Source organism: Patagioenas fasciata, chromosome 5 (assembly GCF_037038585.1).
Source record: "Patagioenas fasciata isolate bPatFas1 chromosome 5, bPatFas1.hap1, whole genome shotgun sequence".
Taxonomy (NCBI): domain Eukaryota; kingdom Metazoa; phylum Chordata; class Aves; order Columbiformes; family Columbidae; genus Patagioenas; species Patagioenas fasciata.
The window spans coordinates 1,324,489-1,342,937 of NC_092524.1; the positions used below are offsets into that span (position 1 = coordinate 1,324,489).

The 18,449-nt window shown below is 51.6% G+C and overlaps 1 protein-coding gene across 4 annotated transcripts; it reads right to left on the reverse strand.

Annotated features, from left to right (window-relative positions):
* Positions 1-336: 336 nt before the first annotated feature.
* CEND1 (cell cycle exit and neuronal differentiation 1) lies at positions 337-17,621 on the reverse strand. Of its 4 annotated transcripts, none has more exons than XM_065839058.2 (2): positions 17,518-17,621; positions 337-5,069 (listed from the first exon to the last, which is right to left on the reverse strand). In XM_065839058.2, exon 2 carries the CDS (start codon positions 4,904-4,906, stop codon positions 4,514-4,516), a length of 393 nt encoding a protein of 130 aa, XP_065695130.1. In that variant the 5' UTR covers positions 4,907-5,069; positions 17,518-17,621; the 3' UTR covers positions 337-4,513. The 4 variants fall into 4 exon arrangements, with proteins under 4 accessions (XP_065695130.1, XP_065695129.1, XP_071664854.1 ...); XM_065839057.2 differs by lacking the exon at positions 17,518-17,621 and adding an exon at positions 16,385-16,497; XM_071808753.1 differs by lacking the exon at positions 17,518-17,621 and adding an exon at positions 16,245-16,349.
* Between the last annotated feature and the right edge of the window lie 828 nt (positions 17,622-18,449).

The window sequence follows — 18,449 nt, forward strand, 5'->3', positions numbered from 1 at the left end:
CAGCAAACAACTGTGGGCAAAGCCGGGAGCTGGGGTCGCTGGGAGCAGGAAGGTTTCTTCCATGGCTCTGAATAAGTCATTTAATTGTTGTCCACCTTAGCTCCTACACAGCCATAACAGTAATCTACCTTGGACCGCCTTCCTTGGGCAGGCTGGAGTTATTTTGGGGCAGGGACTGTCTCTCCATACAGTTTTCCCTGGGATCACTGATCACTGTAAATCTCGAGCCTGCAGGAAACACGCTCATGAGCACAGAGAGAACGGCAATTTTCACTCACAGCCCCACGTACACAGAGATGCTCACATGAGGAATTATACAATATATCTATGTGTGTATATAGATCTCTGTATATAGTTTATTTCTCACAATCCTGGTAAGAGTTACAGGTGTATTGGGAATCATTTACAGTTTCACAGCATATGGAGTGGCCATACAGCTTCTGATGTGAGTAACATACAGTGTGTAGAGAGCACACGTTTCCAACCCATCCACCCACCACTCATACAATGGGTTTTCAAAGCTAATACTAGATTCAGCTACGTAGAAAGCCTGGAAAATGTTAGGGTACAGCGTTGGGTGTCGTACAACACTGTCAGTCACAATGGGACAAGCTAAACTACTTTAATTTTCAATCTAGTATTTCTAGTCTACCTGCATTATTGCATTTATACGCTTTTTTTTTTTTAAGTCAAAGTAAATAGAATACTATATGGGAAAGGAAAAATTCTTGACTATTTTAGGATTTGAGCTGCAGCCCATACAAAGTGTCCATAGAAGCATAGACAAGATTATAAATTCAACAAGGTATAAATTAGCTGTATAGCTTTGTGTGTAGGTAGGTGTCCATTTCCCTCCAGGAAATGTGTCTAGCAGCATATTGTCTCTGACAGCAAAAGAACCAAAAACCCAAACCTGTATGTTGAACACAGGTAAATATGTGGAAGTGACAAGCAGGTCTGTTTGTACAGGGAAGAAATCAAGGTGTCACTCTGAAAATTACCGTCATTTGGAAAACACGTCCAGGGCCTGACTCAAAAGCCACCGATGTGGGAAAGATGCCTGTGGCTCCCGAGGCAGCAACGGGCACTTCCCTGCCACCGGCGCGGAGCTTCCACCAGCCCCGCACAAGGAACAGAACCCAAGCAAACCAAGAGCAAAAAATCCCCTGTAATCTGACCTTCAAATTCCCTTTCTACAATTTTAGTTTCTCCACAAATTCGTAACCAACCTGCACCTACCACTAGAGGAGAGTTGGTTTGCACTGGGGAGTTGAGGCTGCACCTTTTAGAGATTTGAACTGAAACGGTCCTAACCAGTGACTCGGGAAAAGGCACCAGGTCTAAGAAGGGCTGCTCAAAACTTAGTGAAGCCGAATTATTAGTTTGTTGGTTTGTTTTTAACATGACAAATTTGTATGGTATCCTTGTTGGTATCCAGTTGCCCCAGGAACTCGAGCGCTTGAAGCTGCTGTGGCAAACCAGGGATACAACGCAGGTCTTCATGTTGCAAAGGCAATTAAAGATCCACTCATCCTGTGCTGAGTTCTGGTGCTGGAGCATCAGCATGCACAGACAGAACAAACCAGCAAGTTGATGTGTCCTTACCAAAATTGGTAAGATAATGAAATGGTGCTTTCCATCCCTGCGCTTCTCTGTGCTGTTTCCTGTACCCTCTCGGAAGCACCGACTCGAAGCTCCCTGTAGAGCTGATGGAAATTCTAAGAATTTCACCTTCCAAGCACATTCTTTCCTCGCCTTCCTTTTGCATTTGCTTCTTGAAGACCATCTTTTCTCTCCAATCTTCAGGACTTATTTTCAACCTATTCTAACGACAGTTAGGATGCCAATTTCTAAACCCCAGTGGCATCTCCAGGGAAGGAAAGGAACTTTGTAACCATCTCTCACCAATTCTAGTTTGGGGTTTTCTTTTTTCAATTAGACCATTGTTGTTTATACACAGACACCAATGCAGGTATCAGGAGGTTGAGAGCATGGCTGGCGCAGTTAATAGCGAGTCTCCTCACACTCAGCAGGAGAACTAAGGAATGGTTTTGTCAGTTTTGAAGAAAACTGGCAATTGAGATGATTTTACATTTTAGGATGACCTGCAGTTGTATCCCTGGTACCAATGAGATCTCCGAGGCCTGAGCAGAGCACGGTAAAGCCAATGGAAAGATTCCCCTTGTTTGCAGTACCCTATGGATCAACCCTTAAACTTGGATTCAGCACAGACATGAACCCATTTTTAATTTATCACTCAAAATAATGGAGCTAAGAAGTGCTTCAGGGCGAGCAGCTGTTCAGCGCTTTGAGTGTGAGCCCAAGAGGTGAACAGCACCCGCAGAAAGCACCTTACCCTCCTGGAAACTCTGCTGTCTCATCCTTTGCCTTCCAGATTTCTTTGCCTCCCACTGCAGAGCTGTTAGGAGTAGCGGGGCGCGTCCATAGCGTACTAAATCGGTAGGAAAAAAGCAGCAGAAGTGTAATTCATTTCATCTTTCTTAAAGCTAGAAGCATCAAAAACTTTCTAAGTTGTCCGAGAGAGCATAATGACATCTTTATATTCAATTAAATCTTATGGCTCCATAAAAACAGATTAAGCTCAGGTGTCGTAACTGAATCTATAGTTTTAGTGACAAGCTGCAACGTCTGAAGTCGGTTTTTCAAATGTGTAATTTATAGACTTTATCAAGTGAGTAAACTAGCAATCTAGATCTCTTCAAACCCCAAGCACAGAGTCTGATTCGTTTTAAGCATTAGTTCATTCTCCCCACAGAGGTATCACTAAAAGGACTCCATGTCACAAACACCACACAAAGAATAACATCAAGCAAATAACGGCGTGTGCTCAGTACAAGAAACAACTATTTATTTAGCACAGCGAGTTCAGTCATTTAACCCTTCTGCTTCGACAAATTTGGTTTCAACCTCGCTTCCATTCTGAGAGAGATGAGTTTGCTCTTCTCAGCCTGGTTCTCGCTGGACCTTTTCGTTTTCAAAATGAACCCACGGCACAGCCTGGCACATTAAGGCAGAACAGGAGGTGTTTGCTAAGAGGGTGTTATTTGCAGGTCAGGACTGAAGTGCATCGCCCCAGCTGCGAGTTTAGGAGCTTGGACGGCATCTGCGCTTGATCTACCTGACTCAACACTGGACCCACACTTCCAAAAGCGCTACAACACAGTCCCGTATAGTTCAGTATAGTCTAAAAGTGCCTTATTTTAAAGCAAGTAGCCCACACGAGTATCCAGGGAAGGGGAACAGTAATTTAGAGCTTCTAGCACGACAGGCACGTCATACATTCAGCAGTTCACTAGCCAGACATTCTTTGCACTGAGAAGAAACCAGGAGCGAAAAGGAATTTGAGTGCTGCATGGCGTGATGCGAATGGCACAGGAAAGACACCACGGACACTTTGTGTGAATGCAGGGAACAAATGAAGGGCCGTCTCCAGGTTGATTTGTTTACCCCCACCCCAGACCGCAGTAATAAAAACATATGTATGTGCATGTACGTATGCAGAACATTCCTCAAGACAGGGTGGTGTATATATACACACACATAAATGTTTTGGAAAACCAGAGGTGGGTTCCAGGCAGTGAATCTGGACAGCAGACAGCAAGGTTAAGGGATCAGAGTAAGTGGAAAAACCCCTTAGGAACAGGACACATGGTGTTTGCTGCCTGGGGAGGGTTCGTGCGTGGCGATGGACCCATCACCATCTCTGTGGTGTGACCTTGCACTAGGGCAGGGCTGTTCGGAGGCAGACAGCAATGGTTAAGGCCCACGTTGGCTGAGAACTGTTTTTCCCCCTCTTCTGTGGCCAAAGGTTGAGTCCAGGAAATAAAAAGCAGTTTAGAAAGTAAAATATGGGACTCAAATGAAGCAAGTGTTTCTTTTTCCTCCTCCTCTATCTATCTGCTCCAGTCAGCACAGAACAGATAGATGCTACATCCCTAATGTTGTCACACTGCTAAAAGAAAGAATTAATAATCATACGCCAGGGCACAAACCCCAACCCAACACACACTAACGGGCAAACTGGGCCTCAGCACGGGCTCTGCCTCCTCTTACACCTCCTTTACCACAACCCAACTTCAAACCAAACTGAAACCAAAACACAAAGCGGGGACTCAGGATGGGACATAGAGCGCTCCGGACTTGAAAAGAGGGGACTGCAGGAGAGGTGGGGGCGTCTCCCAGGGAGGACAGCAGGGGAGGGGAGGGGACACCGCCATTTACACCGATCAGGAGAAGCTGTAATCTATACACAGTGGTATAAGCCAAGATATATTACATGAAAGAACACACGGGGTGCATGGAGTTACCCACACCGAGTCAAACTGGCACAGTTGTCTTGAACAAGACTCTTGGAGTTGCAGTTGGTGTTTGTTGTTGACCTACCTAGCTCGCTCTATATATATAGATATGTATAGAATTTTTCTGCATGCATTTGTCTCAAAAGGAGCTGTACAGCTGGGTTGGGTGTCCAATCCCCACCCCGTCTCCATCTTCATTTTTTCCGGGCTAGGAACGCCACTCCCACAATCACAGCGAGCGCAGCCACCGCCACTCCTCCCACGATGATCAAGGGCTTCATGTTGTCGAAGATGCTGCCTGGTGACTCCTCGGAGCTGTTTCCCTTGTGGTCAGAGTCAGGGGACTGGCCCGTGGCCTCTTGCGTCTCCGCGCTGGGTTTGAGGTTGCTGTGGTTGTTCACGACGGCAGCGTCACCGCCGGCCTTCTTGGCGGCAGAGGTGGCGGTGGCAGGAGCAGGCTGCTCCTTGGGGGTCTCCTTCTTGTCTGCATTCGCGGCGGGCCCAGCGTTGGGCTTTTCTGGCTTCCCAGAGCTGGGGGCCTTGGCGTCGGGTTTGTTTCCGCTTCGGACGTTGCCTTTGGAATCCATCCCTAGGGGAGCTGCGGGTGGTGACTGGACAATCCCAGCTCTTCTCCTTCGCCCTCTGGCTGGGGAAAGCCGAGGAGCCACCTGAGGGAGAGGTCAAGCCCTTGGAGCGATTGTCTTGGGTGATTCTCACGTGGCGAGGTCCTACCTGGACATGATACAGCACCTGGAAGAAGAGCAACGAGAGGTGAGTGAAAGGACAGAACCAACCAGTGCTGTTCCACCCAAAGGCAGCAGAGGAGAAGACAAACCTGGAAAACTCTTGGCTCTTTAGTACCTGTGAGCTGTATTCAAAGCATCTGGTACAAAGCTTGCACCCGCAAGAACAAGTTGGGCCGACTGTCATCTGTAGCCACCACAACCAGGCTCTGTGTGCAGCCACGACAAGTCCACCCTGGCCGTGTCTGTGATGCCATTTGTCAGTGACGAGAGACCCTCGTGTCCAACCAAATAAACCTTACTTTTCATTTGCTCACCGCAGCTCCCTTCCTCCTGAGGAAGGAGAGAGCGTTTTGTTCCCTGGGAAAGCAGATCAATAGCTCTTCCCTGGTTGTATCTCACCCTCTACCCTTCTTTTTGCAGCATTATCCCACGCTAAGTTTAGGAAGTGGTTAATATGCAATCTTGTGACACTCTCCATCCAGATGGGTGCTGCAGAAAAAAACAAAGCAAAAGCCAAACAGGATTACTTCCCCTGTTGCCACTGCGAGGATTGTTACTGTCAGCATTTCTGGTGGAGCTGCAACAAAATAAGACAAACACTGGATTGTCAGCTGGTGCAGATCAGTGTCTTGACCCCAGTGCAACTGCGTGAATCTGCTGTAAAGCTGGATCTCAATGTGATTTTATCTCTCCTTCGTGTCTCCTCCTTGCAGGGGGTACCTGGGCTCACCTACAGAGCTGAGCAGGGTGTCAAATGCACCACGGGCGATTAACTGGAGCCGTTTTCCCCAGGGAAGTGAGGAGAGCAGTGAAGAGCACGGCTGCACCCAGAGAATCCAGCAAAATGGACAAAGCAGGTTTCAGAGGGTGATAAAGACCCAACAAAACCCATCACCCAGGCAACCCTGGCCAGGCAGGTGGCTGCAGCTCCCGTGGCTGCAGCTCCGCACAGCGGGGCAGGCTGGCTTCGGGACCGAGGGTGCTGCATCGCGGCAACGGGGACTCTGAGAAACCAGGAACGAACAGAGGCAGCCGTCGACCCCATCGCTGCTGACCTGCAGCGCTGCCGGCGGCTTTCCGCCCGCGACGTGAAACACGAGCTCGTTAGCTCTCTGCGTTTGGAAATAAAGAGGCTCCTCAAAAACCTCTACAGATTGATGCTTCTTCCAAAGCGGCTGTGAGCACAGATCACTCTCAATGACAGACAGTGTGAAGGTCCCAGGGTTGCAGCAATGGTGCGTGCTGCTGACTTTTCTGGGAAACAGGCTAACAAATGCAATGTGTTAATCCCCATCTGGGCAGAAACACAAACCTGCTCACAGAAATGCCAGGTTTGGGTCCAAAGCAAAGCTTTCGTGGTATGAGAGAAGCTCCTCCTGCTCTCCATTGTTTGGTGGCCACCATGTTCTCCAAAGCTCACCAACTGTTTGCCTGCAGCTGGACAATACTTACATTTCTGAGTTTGTGATATTAAACCATCTTAACACCCAGAACACCACCACTCCATCACTGAAGATGTATCATGTATCATACACTTGGGCATCTTGTACCACACAAACAAAATCCCTGCCTTGGGACTTAGGAGAAAAACAAAGTCCTGGCCAAGTGCAAGAACATTTTCCTCTCCCCACTCATTTTGTAATATATCTGTAGGTACCACCTGCCTCCTTTATTCTGCTTTGATCAGTAGAAACCCTGTGTAGATCCAGGGCTGGGGCTGCACGCAGTCACCTGCTCCCTTGGTTTGGGAGGAATTTATCCTCATTTTACATCTGCTACAACAATGACCCAAAGAAATAGTAAGTGGAGCCCAAGACTGAGCGGGCTTCGAGGTTAAAGCAGGGAGAGTCAGATTCATCATGTCATAAATATTAAATAACCTGCTCAGTCGCTTTGATATCAATTACCTGGGCTACTCACACACTCCCTACTATTTGTGTGGTCGTTCCGTATGAACCAAGCCCTGAACTGCTGCTGCTTCCCCAGGAAAGGTCCGTGGGTAATTCACGGAGGGGGCAAACTGTGCTCCTTGCTGAGCACCGGGGGCTCTGCACAGTTTTTCCCCGTCCCTCGCTGGTCAGATCTGGTTTCCCGATCCCCGGTTTAGCCCAGAGCCCGCGCTGTGCCCCAGCGCCTGGTCCACGGCCGTGCCCCGCACCGCTGCAAACGCTCCCGAGAGCTTTCTGGATTTCTAAGTGAGTTTCCACTGAAAGCAAGTCATCACCCTCACCAAATTTAAACAAAATAAAGGTTTAAATATATGTAGAAACCAATCTAAGCCCAAAATCTGTATCAGCAGCTCTGAAGCATCCACATGGAAAGGCTTTCAAGGGCACGAGCCTGTGCTCATCCTTGAACACCTCTGTGGCCCACAGACTCAAAATAAAGGGGCTTTCCTCATTGTCAAAAGCTGAGCCTGTACATACAGATGTGAAGGATGTTTCCCCAGCCCTTTGTCTCCTCCTCTTCCCTCATTCCATCACACAAAGCTTTTCTCTAATGGCCTATTTCTCCACCTTTGCTTTCTTCTTTATAGCTCCTCACATCTATTTATTCCTGCCTTCTCTCCTCATTGCAGCCTCTGCCTGTCTACCCATTGCTCCCCCTCCAGCTCCTCCTGCCTCCCACTCAAACAGCAGCACTTGAAAATAAGGTTTTATGAAAAAGAGTCTTCATTCCCTCTCTTCCCCTTCCACGCTATTTCTTTGTTTAACAATCTGCACCTTTTCTTGAAGGTTTTTCGCTTGCCAGCAGCTAAACCAGCTCTTAACCAGGCTGGGAAGAAGGAGCAAAAATCATTACACCAGTGATGAAGGAGAAAAAGGCAAAGAAAAGCCCTTCAAATTCCTGCTGCTGCAGGAAATAAAAGGCAGCAAAAAACCATGACAGCCCTCCTGGGATGATTCTGGTTCTTGCAGCTCTCGAGGTCAGCGCAGACTCACCCAGTGCAACAAGCTGGTCCCAGCCAAAGCAACAGGGCTTTGGGTCCCCAAAATGCACCTTTTTCGCCTCAGCCCCTCCACAAATTAGCAAATACATCTCTTCATCCATCTCCTGCGTGTGCAGATGAAAGCTGCAACAATCCTGCACTGAACAGAGCAGATGAGTCATTGCCAGCTTGGTGGTAACGTCGCCATTAGAAGGTCCTCGTCCCCGTGCATAGACCAGCTCCATCCCCAGGCCCTGCAATCTTCCCCTCACTCTTCCAAATCAGAAGGAAAAAGCAGCAATTTTGCAAGCGGGAGAAGCTGCTGCAGCGTGGGGTGCGGTGGGAGCTGCACCCCCAGGTGCGCCCAGCACGGGGCTCATACGGGGGGTTTCACACTGTCAGCAGGAGAGGATCCAACCGCCACAAGCAGGGTCACCTATCTGAGTTTGTATTGGCAACAAAGGTCCGTCCACATGCTCCAGGTGTCCTCCAGCTGAAAACATCTGTCTCAGAAATACCTACTGACTCTTTCTGACCTGTGCAGAAAGAGCCTGAGGTGGCAGAAAAAACACTTCTGTACCTTCAGATGTTATCCCCTAACCCCTACTTACTCTCCCCTTCACTTTGTCATTCCCACCTGTCTCAGAAAAAAACCAAAAGTATGATGGTTTGTCCTTTTGGGGCAAAGAGGAGGAGTTTAAAAACCAAGCCCCCATTATTATTTTAAGTAACATGGCCTGTGCTGGCTGTTGGGCAAAGAATTTAACAGGTCCCTATTACTAGGCCAGCATTAGTGCTTCTTCCAGCCTCATCTCCACTATCAACACCCAGCACAGTCATCGCATTCTGCAGTCATTTGTTCTTACACCAACACAAGGAAAGGTTTTCAGTGCCATGGAGCAAGAACCTACCCTGAACACCGATTAATTTCAGGTCCCTTCAGCAGGTTCTGGCACAACTGCATTTGGTCATTTAAAACCAAACCAGGCTCCAAAGGGACAGAAAATGCCCCTCTTCTCCCACAGGTTCCCTTTGGTGAGTGCAATTTGCACCTGCCGAAACTGGCTTGCAGGATTGAATCGGCATCGCGGATTTGGGCACCGGCACCAGCTGGCGGGTGAAGAGCAGGTAATTTTAGACTGAAATCTGCAGATCTTGTTCCAGCAGCAAACTGCACACATAAAGGGGAAAATTAGAATATGACCACTTCAAAGAGACACCTGAAAATACAAAACTCCTTGAAAAGGAAAAAGACAACAAAGCAGCAGTGTTCTGACTACAAAAGGCAAGGCAGCGATGAGCTGAAGTGACCGGGACCAGTCTGTTAGAAACTGGGGCTGTTATTGGGGGATCAAGTGCCGCCCCAGCCTTCCTGTGTCACCTTTGCATGCCACAAACTCTCTCCAGTGCAAGTCAATGTGAATACACGGGGCTGAACTCACCAACACGAGACCCTCAGATGGAAGAGGTGCAGTGTGGAAATCACCAGCACCAAAGAGGCCCTGGCTGACGTGGTCGGAGCCCCAGGGGTAGGTTCGGGGGGTCCCTCCTGAGATCCCAAGGCTCAAAACCATTCTCACCTCCCTTTCCCCTCCCAAAGATCAGCAGATCTCCTCGTGCACCAAAGTTAAGAAAAGGAAAGATGGCGAGCAGACTGCAGGAGGGACTGCAAGTCCTGGCTACATCAATGGAACATCGTGTAAGGAACTATCAAAACCCACCTGAAAATAAAGTAATCCGGATTTGTCCCCACCCAGCTGAAGGCAGAGCTGGGATCACACTTCTGAGTTATTTGGGAGTAGAAACTGGACTCATCTTGCTGACTCTCAGCCTGGCTGGTCCTACTGTCCCCTCATGGGCGTCACCTAAAAAAACCCAACCAACCAAAAAAAAAAACCACAAAAAACTCCCCCACCACAAGTCAGTGGCTCAAATGCAGCATCTCCGCTGTCCTTTGAGGACACCTGCCCATCACCAGGGCATCTCACCACTGCTGGAAACACGAGCAAAATCGTCAGTCAGCTGTATCTCTTCATTCCTAGAGCTCTGCTTCGTTTCAGGGTCTGTTCTCCCAAGCTGTTCAGTAGCACAAGCTCAGCCTCCCACAAATCAGCCCATGGGAAATGAGGAGACCTCGTTTTCCACCTTGCTCATTAATGTGTATGCACAAACAGACCCTTGCTCTGCAGAAATACAGACCAGGCTGCACCACCACAGGCAGCTGAGCTGCTTCTCTGGCACCATGGGGAAGACCCTTCCCCTGTTCTCTGGTCGTGCTGGATCAACAAGTCCACAGAGGGCTTGTATGTGGCATCAGAGATAGGCCAGGCCTATTCTTTCCCCCCACGGGAGTGATGCTGATGGCTCCAAGGGGGTCACGCTTGGGCTCTTGACCTTGTCTAACCCCTGAATAACGCAGTTTGGAGGACCAGGCGCTTTGGAAAGTGTCCCCAGGGTTTTGTGCCTGTTTCATCATCAGGGCTGGATTTTGGGGGTCAGTCCCCTGCCCCATCCCAGCCTCATCCTGCAACCGAGCAGCAGATTTTATATCCCAGTGCTTCAACTCCCCATTTCCAAAGGGAACAAATAGCACTTGTCCCCCTTTCTGAGCTGCTGGGGAATAAACACACAAAGGCAGCGAGATGCCAGGCGAGCACCCCGGATAAGTGACGGCAGAGTGTGACTAAGCCCTTCCCCATCTCCAAGTGCCGTGAAGACAGATGAGGTAATGCAGTGCCTCTCGGTGTTACCGGAGATGTTAAACCGGCTTTACATAAGGAGCTTGTGTTCATTCCGCTGCCGCGGGCAGCTCCCCGAGGAGGATTTCAGCCACCTTGCTGTGTATTTTGGCCCCCGCTCCTGACGCAATGCACAACAAACGTGATAAAACACAACGCAACCCGGAGCCGCTTGTCAGAGACGCTTTTAAAGAGCCCCCGAGCCCCAGCACCGCGCTGTGCAGAGGAACTGCCGCGTTCGCCAGCCCTCCCGAAGCCCAGCCCTGGAGACAGCGGCACCACGTCACAGCGAACGCTGCTGACCCACTTCACCGTGATGAGATATTTATGAATCCTTTCCCCAATCTGTTCCTTGCTACTCCCCACATCCCTCCCCGCCTTTCCCAGCCCAGATTAAACGTTTCCCTGTCAAACAAGCCCTTTGAATCTAGATATGGAGAGTGCCAGCTGCTGGAAGTGTTTTTCCAGGTGGCAGCAGCGGCTTCAAATCGCTGCCACAGGGGAGATTTGCCAGCAAATCCACGGCTGCGTCAGCCCTGCGGCTGCACTGGGACCCAGCGCCCTCGCCACTCGTGCAGCCGGTGCTGGCAGTGACCACGACCCACAACCGTCACCCACACAGCCCCCGGCCTCGCAGGACCCTGCCCCTCGCTCCTCGTACCACCGAGATGTGTCACCTCTCTCCTAACCCGGGGGACACAGCGGTTGTTCGGAGGGTGGGTTATACCTGGTGCCAGGACAAGATGTAGAAACACAACAGGTGTCTGTAGCCCAGCAAAATGGGCTTTTTCTGGCATCTGCAAAGGGGGTGCAGACCCTGGGCACCCCCATGGGCCACCAACCGCACAGGGATGGGGCAAAGTCCCATCTTGTCACACAGGTGCCAGTGACCCCTCCAGAGGCTGCTCCACAGCCTGGCCGCACTCCCTGCACAGGTGACACAGCATTTCGGAGCCCCGCATACAGCCCAACACACTCCCCACCACCACGAGCCCAGACAAAGGCTGAAGAGCTGTTTCTACACCATCATTTCTGCAGGAGACGATATCTGAGCCCAGTGTCACATCTGCAAGCCACAATTGTCCCAAAGATCTCGCTGGGATGGACGCGGCAGACGTTTCATTCTCCAAGAGACCGAAGTGACGCTGCAGGGACCCTCACTGTGCTCCTGCCAGGGCCTCGACCTTTGGTTGGTTTTCCAAACCAAAACCCCAGCTCAAACCTCCACCGTTCAGGCACTCTGCCTGCACACAGCCACGTACATCACAAAAACATACTCCACTTTTTTTTTTTGCCGTTATCTTTTCTCACCCTATGTGAAATTAAAGCAATAAGAGCCATGAGAAATGGTGCATGTGACTGACTCTGCCCTTAAACATGCAGTACCAAGGGAAGGGCGGCTTGCTGCAGTTTCACCTGCCTTTCATCAGACCCCGGCAAACTCCCATCTCACCTTCCCTGCTGTAAAATCCCCCTCCAGGGCACCTGGCAGGCACAAACCCGGCCATTCCCCTGCGGCAACGCGGGCTCTCAAGCACTGCTGTCCACTTCAGCTTCTGCAAATAACCCTATTGAAAAACAGCCGGGCTGCTGCCAAAAAACCCCGCCAAGCCCACTGCTTCCACCAGAGCGTTCGCCACGCACAGTCCCAAAGGGGCAGCTCAGCACCCAGACCCGGCGCTGCCTGGTGTGGGCACAAAACCAATGCAAACCCCTTCTTCTGCCCTGAAACAAGGCAGGAATCAGGAAATCGTTACCAAAACGACCTTGGGAAATAGAAGATTTTGCCTCAAGTTCTCCAGTGGTGCCAATCGCGTGCTCCGGCTGATGGCACCGATTTACACCTGGTAGGGACCTGGCCCGCTGTCGGCAGCAGAAGTCACACCTGGTGAGGCTGCACAACCCGCCCGGTCACCGCACAAGTGCCACCAACCCGCCCGGTCACCGCACAAGTGCCACCAACCCGCCCGGTCACCGCACAAGTGCCACCAACCCGCCTGGTCACCGCACAAGTGCCACCAACCCGCCTGGTCACCGCACAAGTGCCACCAACCCTCGCACTGCAGCTGGACCCGACTGCGCTCTCAGCCACAGTTTACAACAAAACTGTTTCTAGAATTAGAGAGAAACTGGAAAGACGCTGCTGAGATCAGGTTGGAAATACCCTTCTGCTGCAAAGTCTGGCTTCTCAGGGTCGTAACTAAAACAAAATCAAAACTGGGGGACTGTCCTAGCTAAAACAATTTCAGAGCACCTCGCTTTGCAGTGCTCTGCCCTAGCTTTAATCCTGGGTTTGAGCCCCTTTTAGACACAGAATCAAATGCTATTTTTTCACTTTATAATTCCATTTTTTCAATAGTAGAATGAGATTGTAGCTTTTACCCTTCAAAAAATCATGAGGTGTTAGATCTTAAGCCTCTCCCTGGCGGGACTGAGCATCACTCACCCCAAGACAGAAATTCAGAGGGACACAGGGAAGGATTTTCAGCCAGGATGACTTTTTCCCATCCCAGCTATTTGGCAGGACACCGGGCTGAGGCGCTGGAGTAGTTTCAAGGGGAAGGATTCAGGAGATGCAGTGGAAGATGCGCAGAGCATGGACCAGAGAGGTTCAAGCCACAGGTGTGACATGGCCCAGCCAGGCACGGGCACCCTGCGTCCCCAGCTGCTGCGCCACCCCTGCATCCCACCCCGGGCAGCTGCTCAGGTCTTGCCTTTCTGCCACACTCACCATCTTGCAAACACATTTTCTTTCTTTTAGAATGCTTTTCCAGCCCTCGCAGAGCCAGCAATTCAGCACCAGCAGCTCTGCGGCACTGGGGACACGCTGCAGCACCGAAAGGCACCGCATCCCTTCCTGGGGACAGGCTGGCACATCCCTAGAGACGAGATGAGGTAGGAGGCCACTAGAGCCCAAAAGCCCCAGCAGAAGCTGAACCAGCAGCTCCCCATTGCTGTTGAAAAGGTAATTATCACCCTGCCAATCACAGCTCCCGAGCTCAGCACCACTGACACCCCCTCCTCTGTCACCCACGGGTCACACGCTGCTCTTGGCTCCGCTCAGCCGTCCTCCCATGGAGCTGGGTTACAGCCACCCCCAAAACACTCAAATCTTCCCAGGGAATAGGTAAAGATTCCCCAAAACCTCCATCCCGACACCCAGGCTGGGCCGCGGGGCAGAGCTCAGGTCTCTGCGATGCCATCTCAGGAATAACGTCATGGCAGCATCAGCAAGTATTTCATGCACCTTTCTGCCTCTTGGAGAACGTGAACAACTCATCCCTTTCCACCAAAGCTTTGCTTTTTACACCTGGGAAAATGCCTTTGGCAAGAGAGCGGATGCTCCCAATTTGGGGTGCTGCTCCCCAAGCACCCAGGAGATGGTACCCAGACTGATGCTTTTAAGAGCTCTTCCCAACAGTCAGTGGGTCCTGTATCTCTTAAATTCCATATCCACAAGCAAAAAAAAAAAACCAAAACTAAACGGGGGGTTATCTCTGACACATTAAAATAGCCCAACCACTGCAGCGAGCAGCAGCAAATTGAGCAGCCCTTTTCAGCTGCTGGGCATCCCAAAGCCGTCCCTTCCAACCAACGCAGGATTGCACCAGGCTGCTGTGGCATCACCCTCCTCTGGCTCAGCTGTGGCCAGAAGAATGATTACAGAAGCAATTCTGCACGTGCAGAGCCCGGTCCTGAACCCGACAGCCGCTCGGATCCGCAGGCGTCAGCCTGAAAACTGTTGCTTTGCGCCTGAAATGTAAGAAGCCGCTGCAGGCAGACAGGGGCTGATTCAGCACCAGGCAGTGACCTTCCTGGGAGGCTCCTGGCACGCTCGGGGGTAAAATCCACCTCTTACCTCATCCTGCAAAACCACAGCGCTCCCCCTCCCTGCAGAAAGCTGGGGAAGGATCCCCAAACTTCCTCCAGCGCAGAAATGCTTGCTCAGAGAGCTCCAGCCCTCCCCACTGCCCCATCTGCCTCCCCAACACCCAAACAAGGCTGGGGAGAATGTGCCGGGGTGTTCACCAGGCCCCGGTCCTGTCAGCGGAGGGGATGGATGGAGAGAGATGAATATTTGAAGATGAAGCATTATATTGAATATGAAGCGTTATATTGAATATTTAATACGAAGCACGTAGGGGAATTCTGGATATTTTTTCCCCACATCCCACCGCAATCTGAGGGGGTTAGAGGCTGGCGTCAGGCACCATGGCTGAGAAAGGAGAGATGGGAGATGCTGAAGGTCAAACCTGTGAAGGTCAGACTCGTGAAGGTCGGTCCTGAGCTGGAACGGGAGCTCGGCCGGCATGGTCCGTCCTCCCGCTCCCGACAGCATCCTGCGCAAGCCCCACCCAGGGACACGGGGCTGCCTCGGGAGGGTTTCCTCCGCTCACCCCGGTGCCAAAGTTTTGCCGGACTGACAGTGATTCAAGAAGAAAATTCCTCTTCCTTTCCCCTCTCCAGCCCCAGGAAAAAGCCACCAGATAGCCACAGAGAACTAAGCAGGAACCAAATCAACAGGTCTCTGCAAACATACAGGTCACGGATGCACACAGAGGTGGGGACATCAGGCTGAAAAGCCCGAGATATTCCCCTTGCCATGTATTTCATCCTTGGAAGCACCCAGCTTGAAACCGGAGCCCAATCTGGTGCCCTCCTCCCTCCCACTCATTTGCTGCAATCTTCTCCCTATAGCTTAAAAATATTTGCCTCTGCCATCTCTCTCCATTTTGGTCTCTTTTTTTAGCCAGATTTGTCTTTGTGAGCTCCTTTCCAGCACAAAGCAGGAGCCATATGAAAAACCATCCAAATAGATCAAAGCTCTACTGCCCAACAGAACAACCCCCAGCTCCTTCCTAGGGAAAGGCAAGGACGAACAACCAAGCCTGTCCTCCTGCCTTGGGACTGACAACAACTAACCAGAGACATTAAACCCACCCGGGCAGAGCGTGTGTGAACAAATACCACTGCTTGTGCAGATGGGAGAGGAAGCGGAGCTGGAAACCCGATCAAAACCTTTCAGGGAGGCGCAGAGGCTTTTCCTGCCCAGGATGGAAGGATTTTGCTGGGGATGCTGCTGCTTCCCCCCTCCCTCCCGGCAGCCCCGTTCCCGGCACACGGCAGCTCCGCTTCTCCCTTCCCAGAGTCCCTCTGCCTCCAGGATCCTTCTGCAGCACCAAACCCCGGGCTCCAGCCTCCTCCTCCTTGCTGAAGCGTGGCAGTGGCTGGCAGCTGCCATCCCAGCCCAGGGCAGGCACATCCCGGCACGGGCAGGCAGCGGGCAGGCTCCCACACGGCTGCAGAAACGCTTCCTCTGCCCGCCTGACCTTCATGGAGCAGAGGAGAGGAGCTGTGCTGGGAAGGGGGACGCTCAGGGTCGACCATCCTCACTCTGCTCGTGGTTTTGGGTTAAAAATCACCGCTGCCTATTAACAGGGCGAGCAGCGTGGGTACGGCACGGCAGCCCCCGGCCTCCAGCCCGGGCAGCTGCGAGGATGGGGACACTCACCTTGAGCAGGTAGATCCGCGTCTCGATTTGGCTGCGTCACCCCGAGCGGGGACGCTGCGCATCGCTCTGCCGATACCCCGGCACCTCCGTCCCTTCATCCCCCCGGGTGCTGGCATGGGGGGGGAAGCAGCAGCTCTTACCTTGTGTCCTCCAGCTGCTCGGTCACACCTTGGGAGCTGCCTCTTGCGCAGAGAGGAGGGAGGGGGAAAACTTGGGAGTTTCCCACAATGCACCTCTGCAGACTGCATGAAGATGGAGAGCAGGGCGGGGGGGACGACAGCGCTCCAATCCGGAGGGGAGGGCTGGGACTTTGTGGGGGGGGACACGGGATGGCAAGGGGGGACCAGCAAGGCCAGCTGCATCTGCACATCCCCTGTCATTTGGGGCTGAGCCGCGGGTCAGTGACTGAGGGCTGTCCCTGCAGTGCTGAGCCCTCTCCCTTGCTTCCCCAAACCCTGCCTGAATATAACCATAAAGCTAGGGGGGAACATCCTGCGGAGGGGTGTCAACCTGATAAAGTGGGATAATTGTGTGTAAACAAGAGACAAAGAGGAACATGGGGCTCCCTGCACCAGGATAAGGGATTTCTGAGTGCGACTGTCCCCAGCAGCAAGTTAGGAGGCTGCAATCTGCCCTGCCAAGGAGAAGCTCTGCACAGTGGAGGGACAGAGTTCAAATCCTGCACCTTTGAGTAGTTTTGTGCCAGCTCTGCTCCCCTTCTCCCCTGAGCTGCCCCATCAGGTCCCGCTGGCCGCCCTGTCCCACCCTTGCAGTAGGAGCTGCCCAGCAGGGACCCCACAAACCTTGTCGCAGCATCTGCACCATTTGCAATCAGCTGCCAAGAGGTTTGCCATGAAAAGTCTGTTCTCCTCCCTAAACTCCCAACATGCCTTAAAACATCCTTTCCCAACACCCCTCAAAAACAGCTTTGCTAAACAAGTCCCCCAAAGCATTTTCTTTTCCATGACGCCTCAGCTGGAAACCCCCTACATGCTTCAGTCCCAGTTCCCCCAGTCCCTTCCTCCACCAGCTGGGTTCACCCCTCCTGACCAAAACACACGTACCCTGTTCATAAACTGCAGCATGAAAAGCAGGAGAGCAGGTCCCACCATAGGCTTTGCACTCATTTCATCCCTGGGCAGCAGAAACCCCCAAAGGAGCATCTCTCCTCTCCCAGAACCCCAGTTTAACCCACCCACGGCTGGAGAGGGAGGAAAAGGCTCCACAGCAGCAAAAACCTGTGGCCGTTTGGGCAGCAGCCAATTTTTCTTACCTCTGCGCCTCCAGAGACACGGGATGAAGGACACTCCTCATGGTGGGTTGCAACAGCCACGGTGGGCTTGCAGCAGCAGCTGAAGCGCTGCCTGGCTCAGCACCCTGCAGTGCAAACACCAGCTCATTTGCCCCTGAAGGGCTATTAGTAGCCTCTGAGCAGCCCCACCTGGGACCTCCCCACCCACTGCCATGGAGCTCTGGTCCTGGCTCTGGCTCCATCTGCTGACCCAGCTCCACCCAGCTCCATCCCCTCGCCTGCTCAGCACCCATCCCACCCTGCAGAGCAGTGACAGTATTGACCTATAAGCATCCTAGCCCTATGGTATATGGCAATTATCATCATTAATACAATTTTGCAAAATTGTAAATGCAATTAACCGGACAGCAGGGTGTGTTAAGGGGCACAGAGCAATATTGCCATGAACCTCCAGCCTAGGAAGGTTCCCAAGCACCTCCCCGTAACCTGACAGGGATGGGGTATTTTTCCCTCCCCATATAATTCCCGGTTAGCCAATATATTTGCCTTTAGCATAAGCAAAATTCTGTTTATTATATTTATCTATATTTTACACATAATTATTTCAGCCTTTAACTAATCAGGTACTGCTAGGGCTTAATTTTCCGCCTGTTTCCAATATTTTTTTCCCTTTCTTGTACAGTTTCCTCCCCTACCCCCCTTGCAAGTTCCTCCTACATTGATGTGCTTGCCTGAGATGGGATTTGGTGTCTGTCACCAGGTCTGGCTGCTTCCCTGCAAATTGTTGTCCTGCGAGGCTGATCCTGTGAGCAAATAAACCCCCCAAGAGCATTAAGTTATTATCATTTTAGAGCGTTTTTGCAATGCTTTACCAGAAAGTCCCCAGCCTGGGGGGCTCCAGATCTCAACAGCTGTAACTCCCCACGCTCCCTTGAGAGCTGTCACAATTTTTA

Coding starts and splice junctions, on each gene's coding strand:
- CEND1 (XM_065839058.2), bottom strand. CDS start 4,906: ATGGATTCCAAAGGCAACGTCCGAAGCGGAAACAAACCCGACGCCAAG.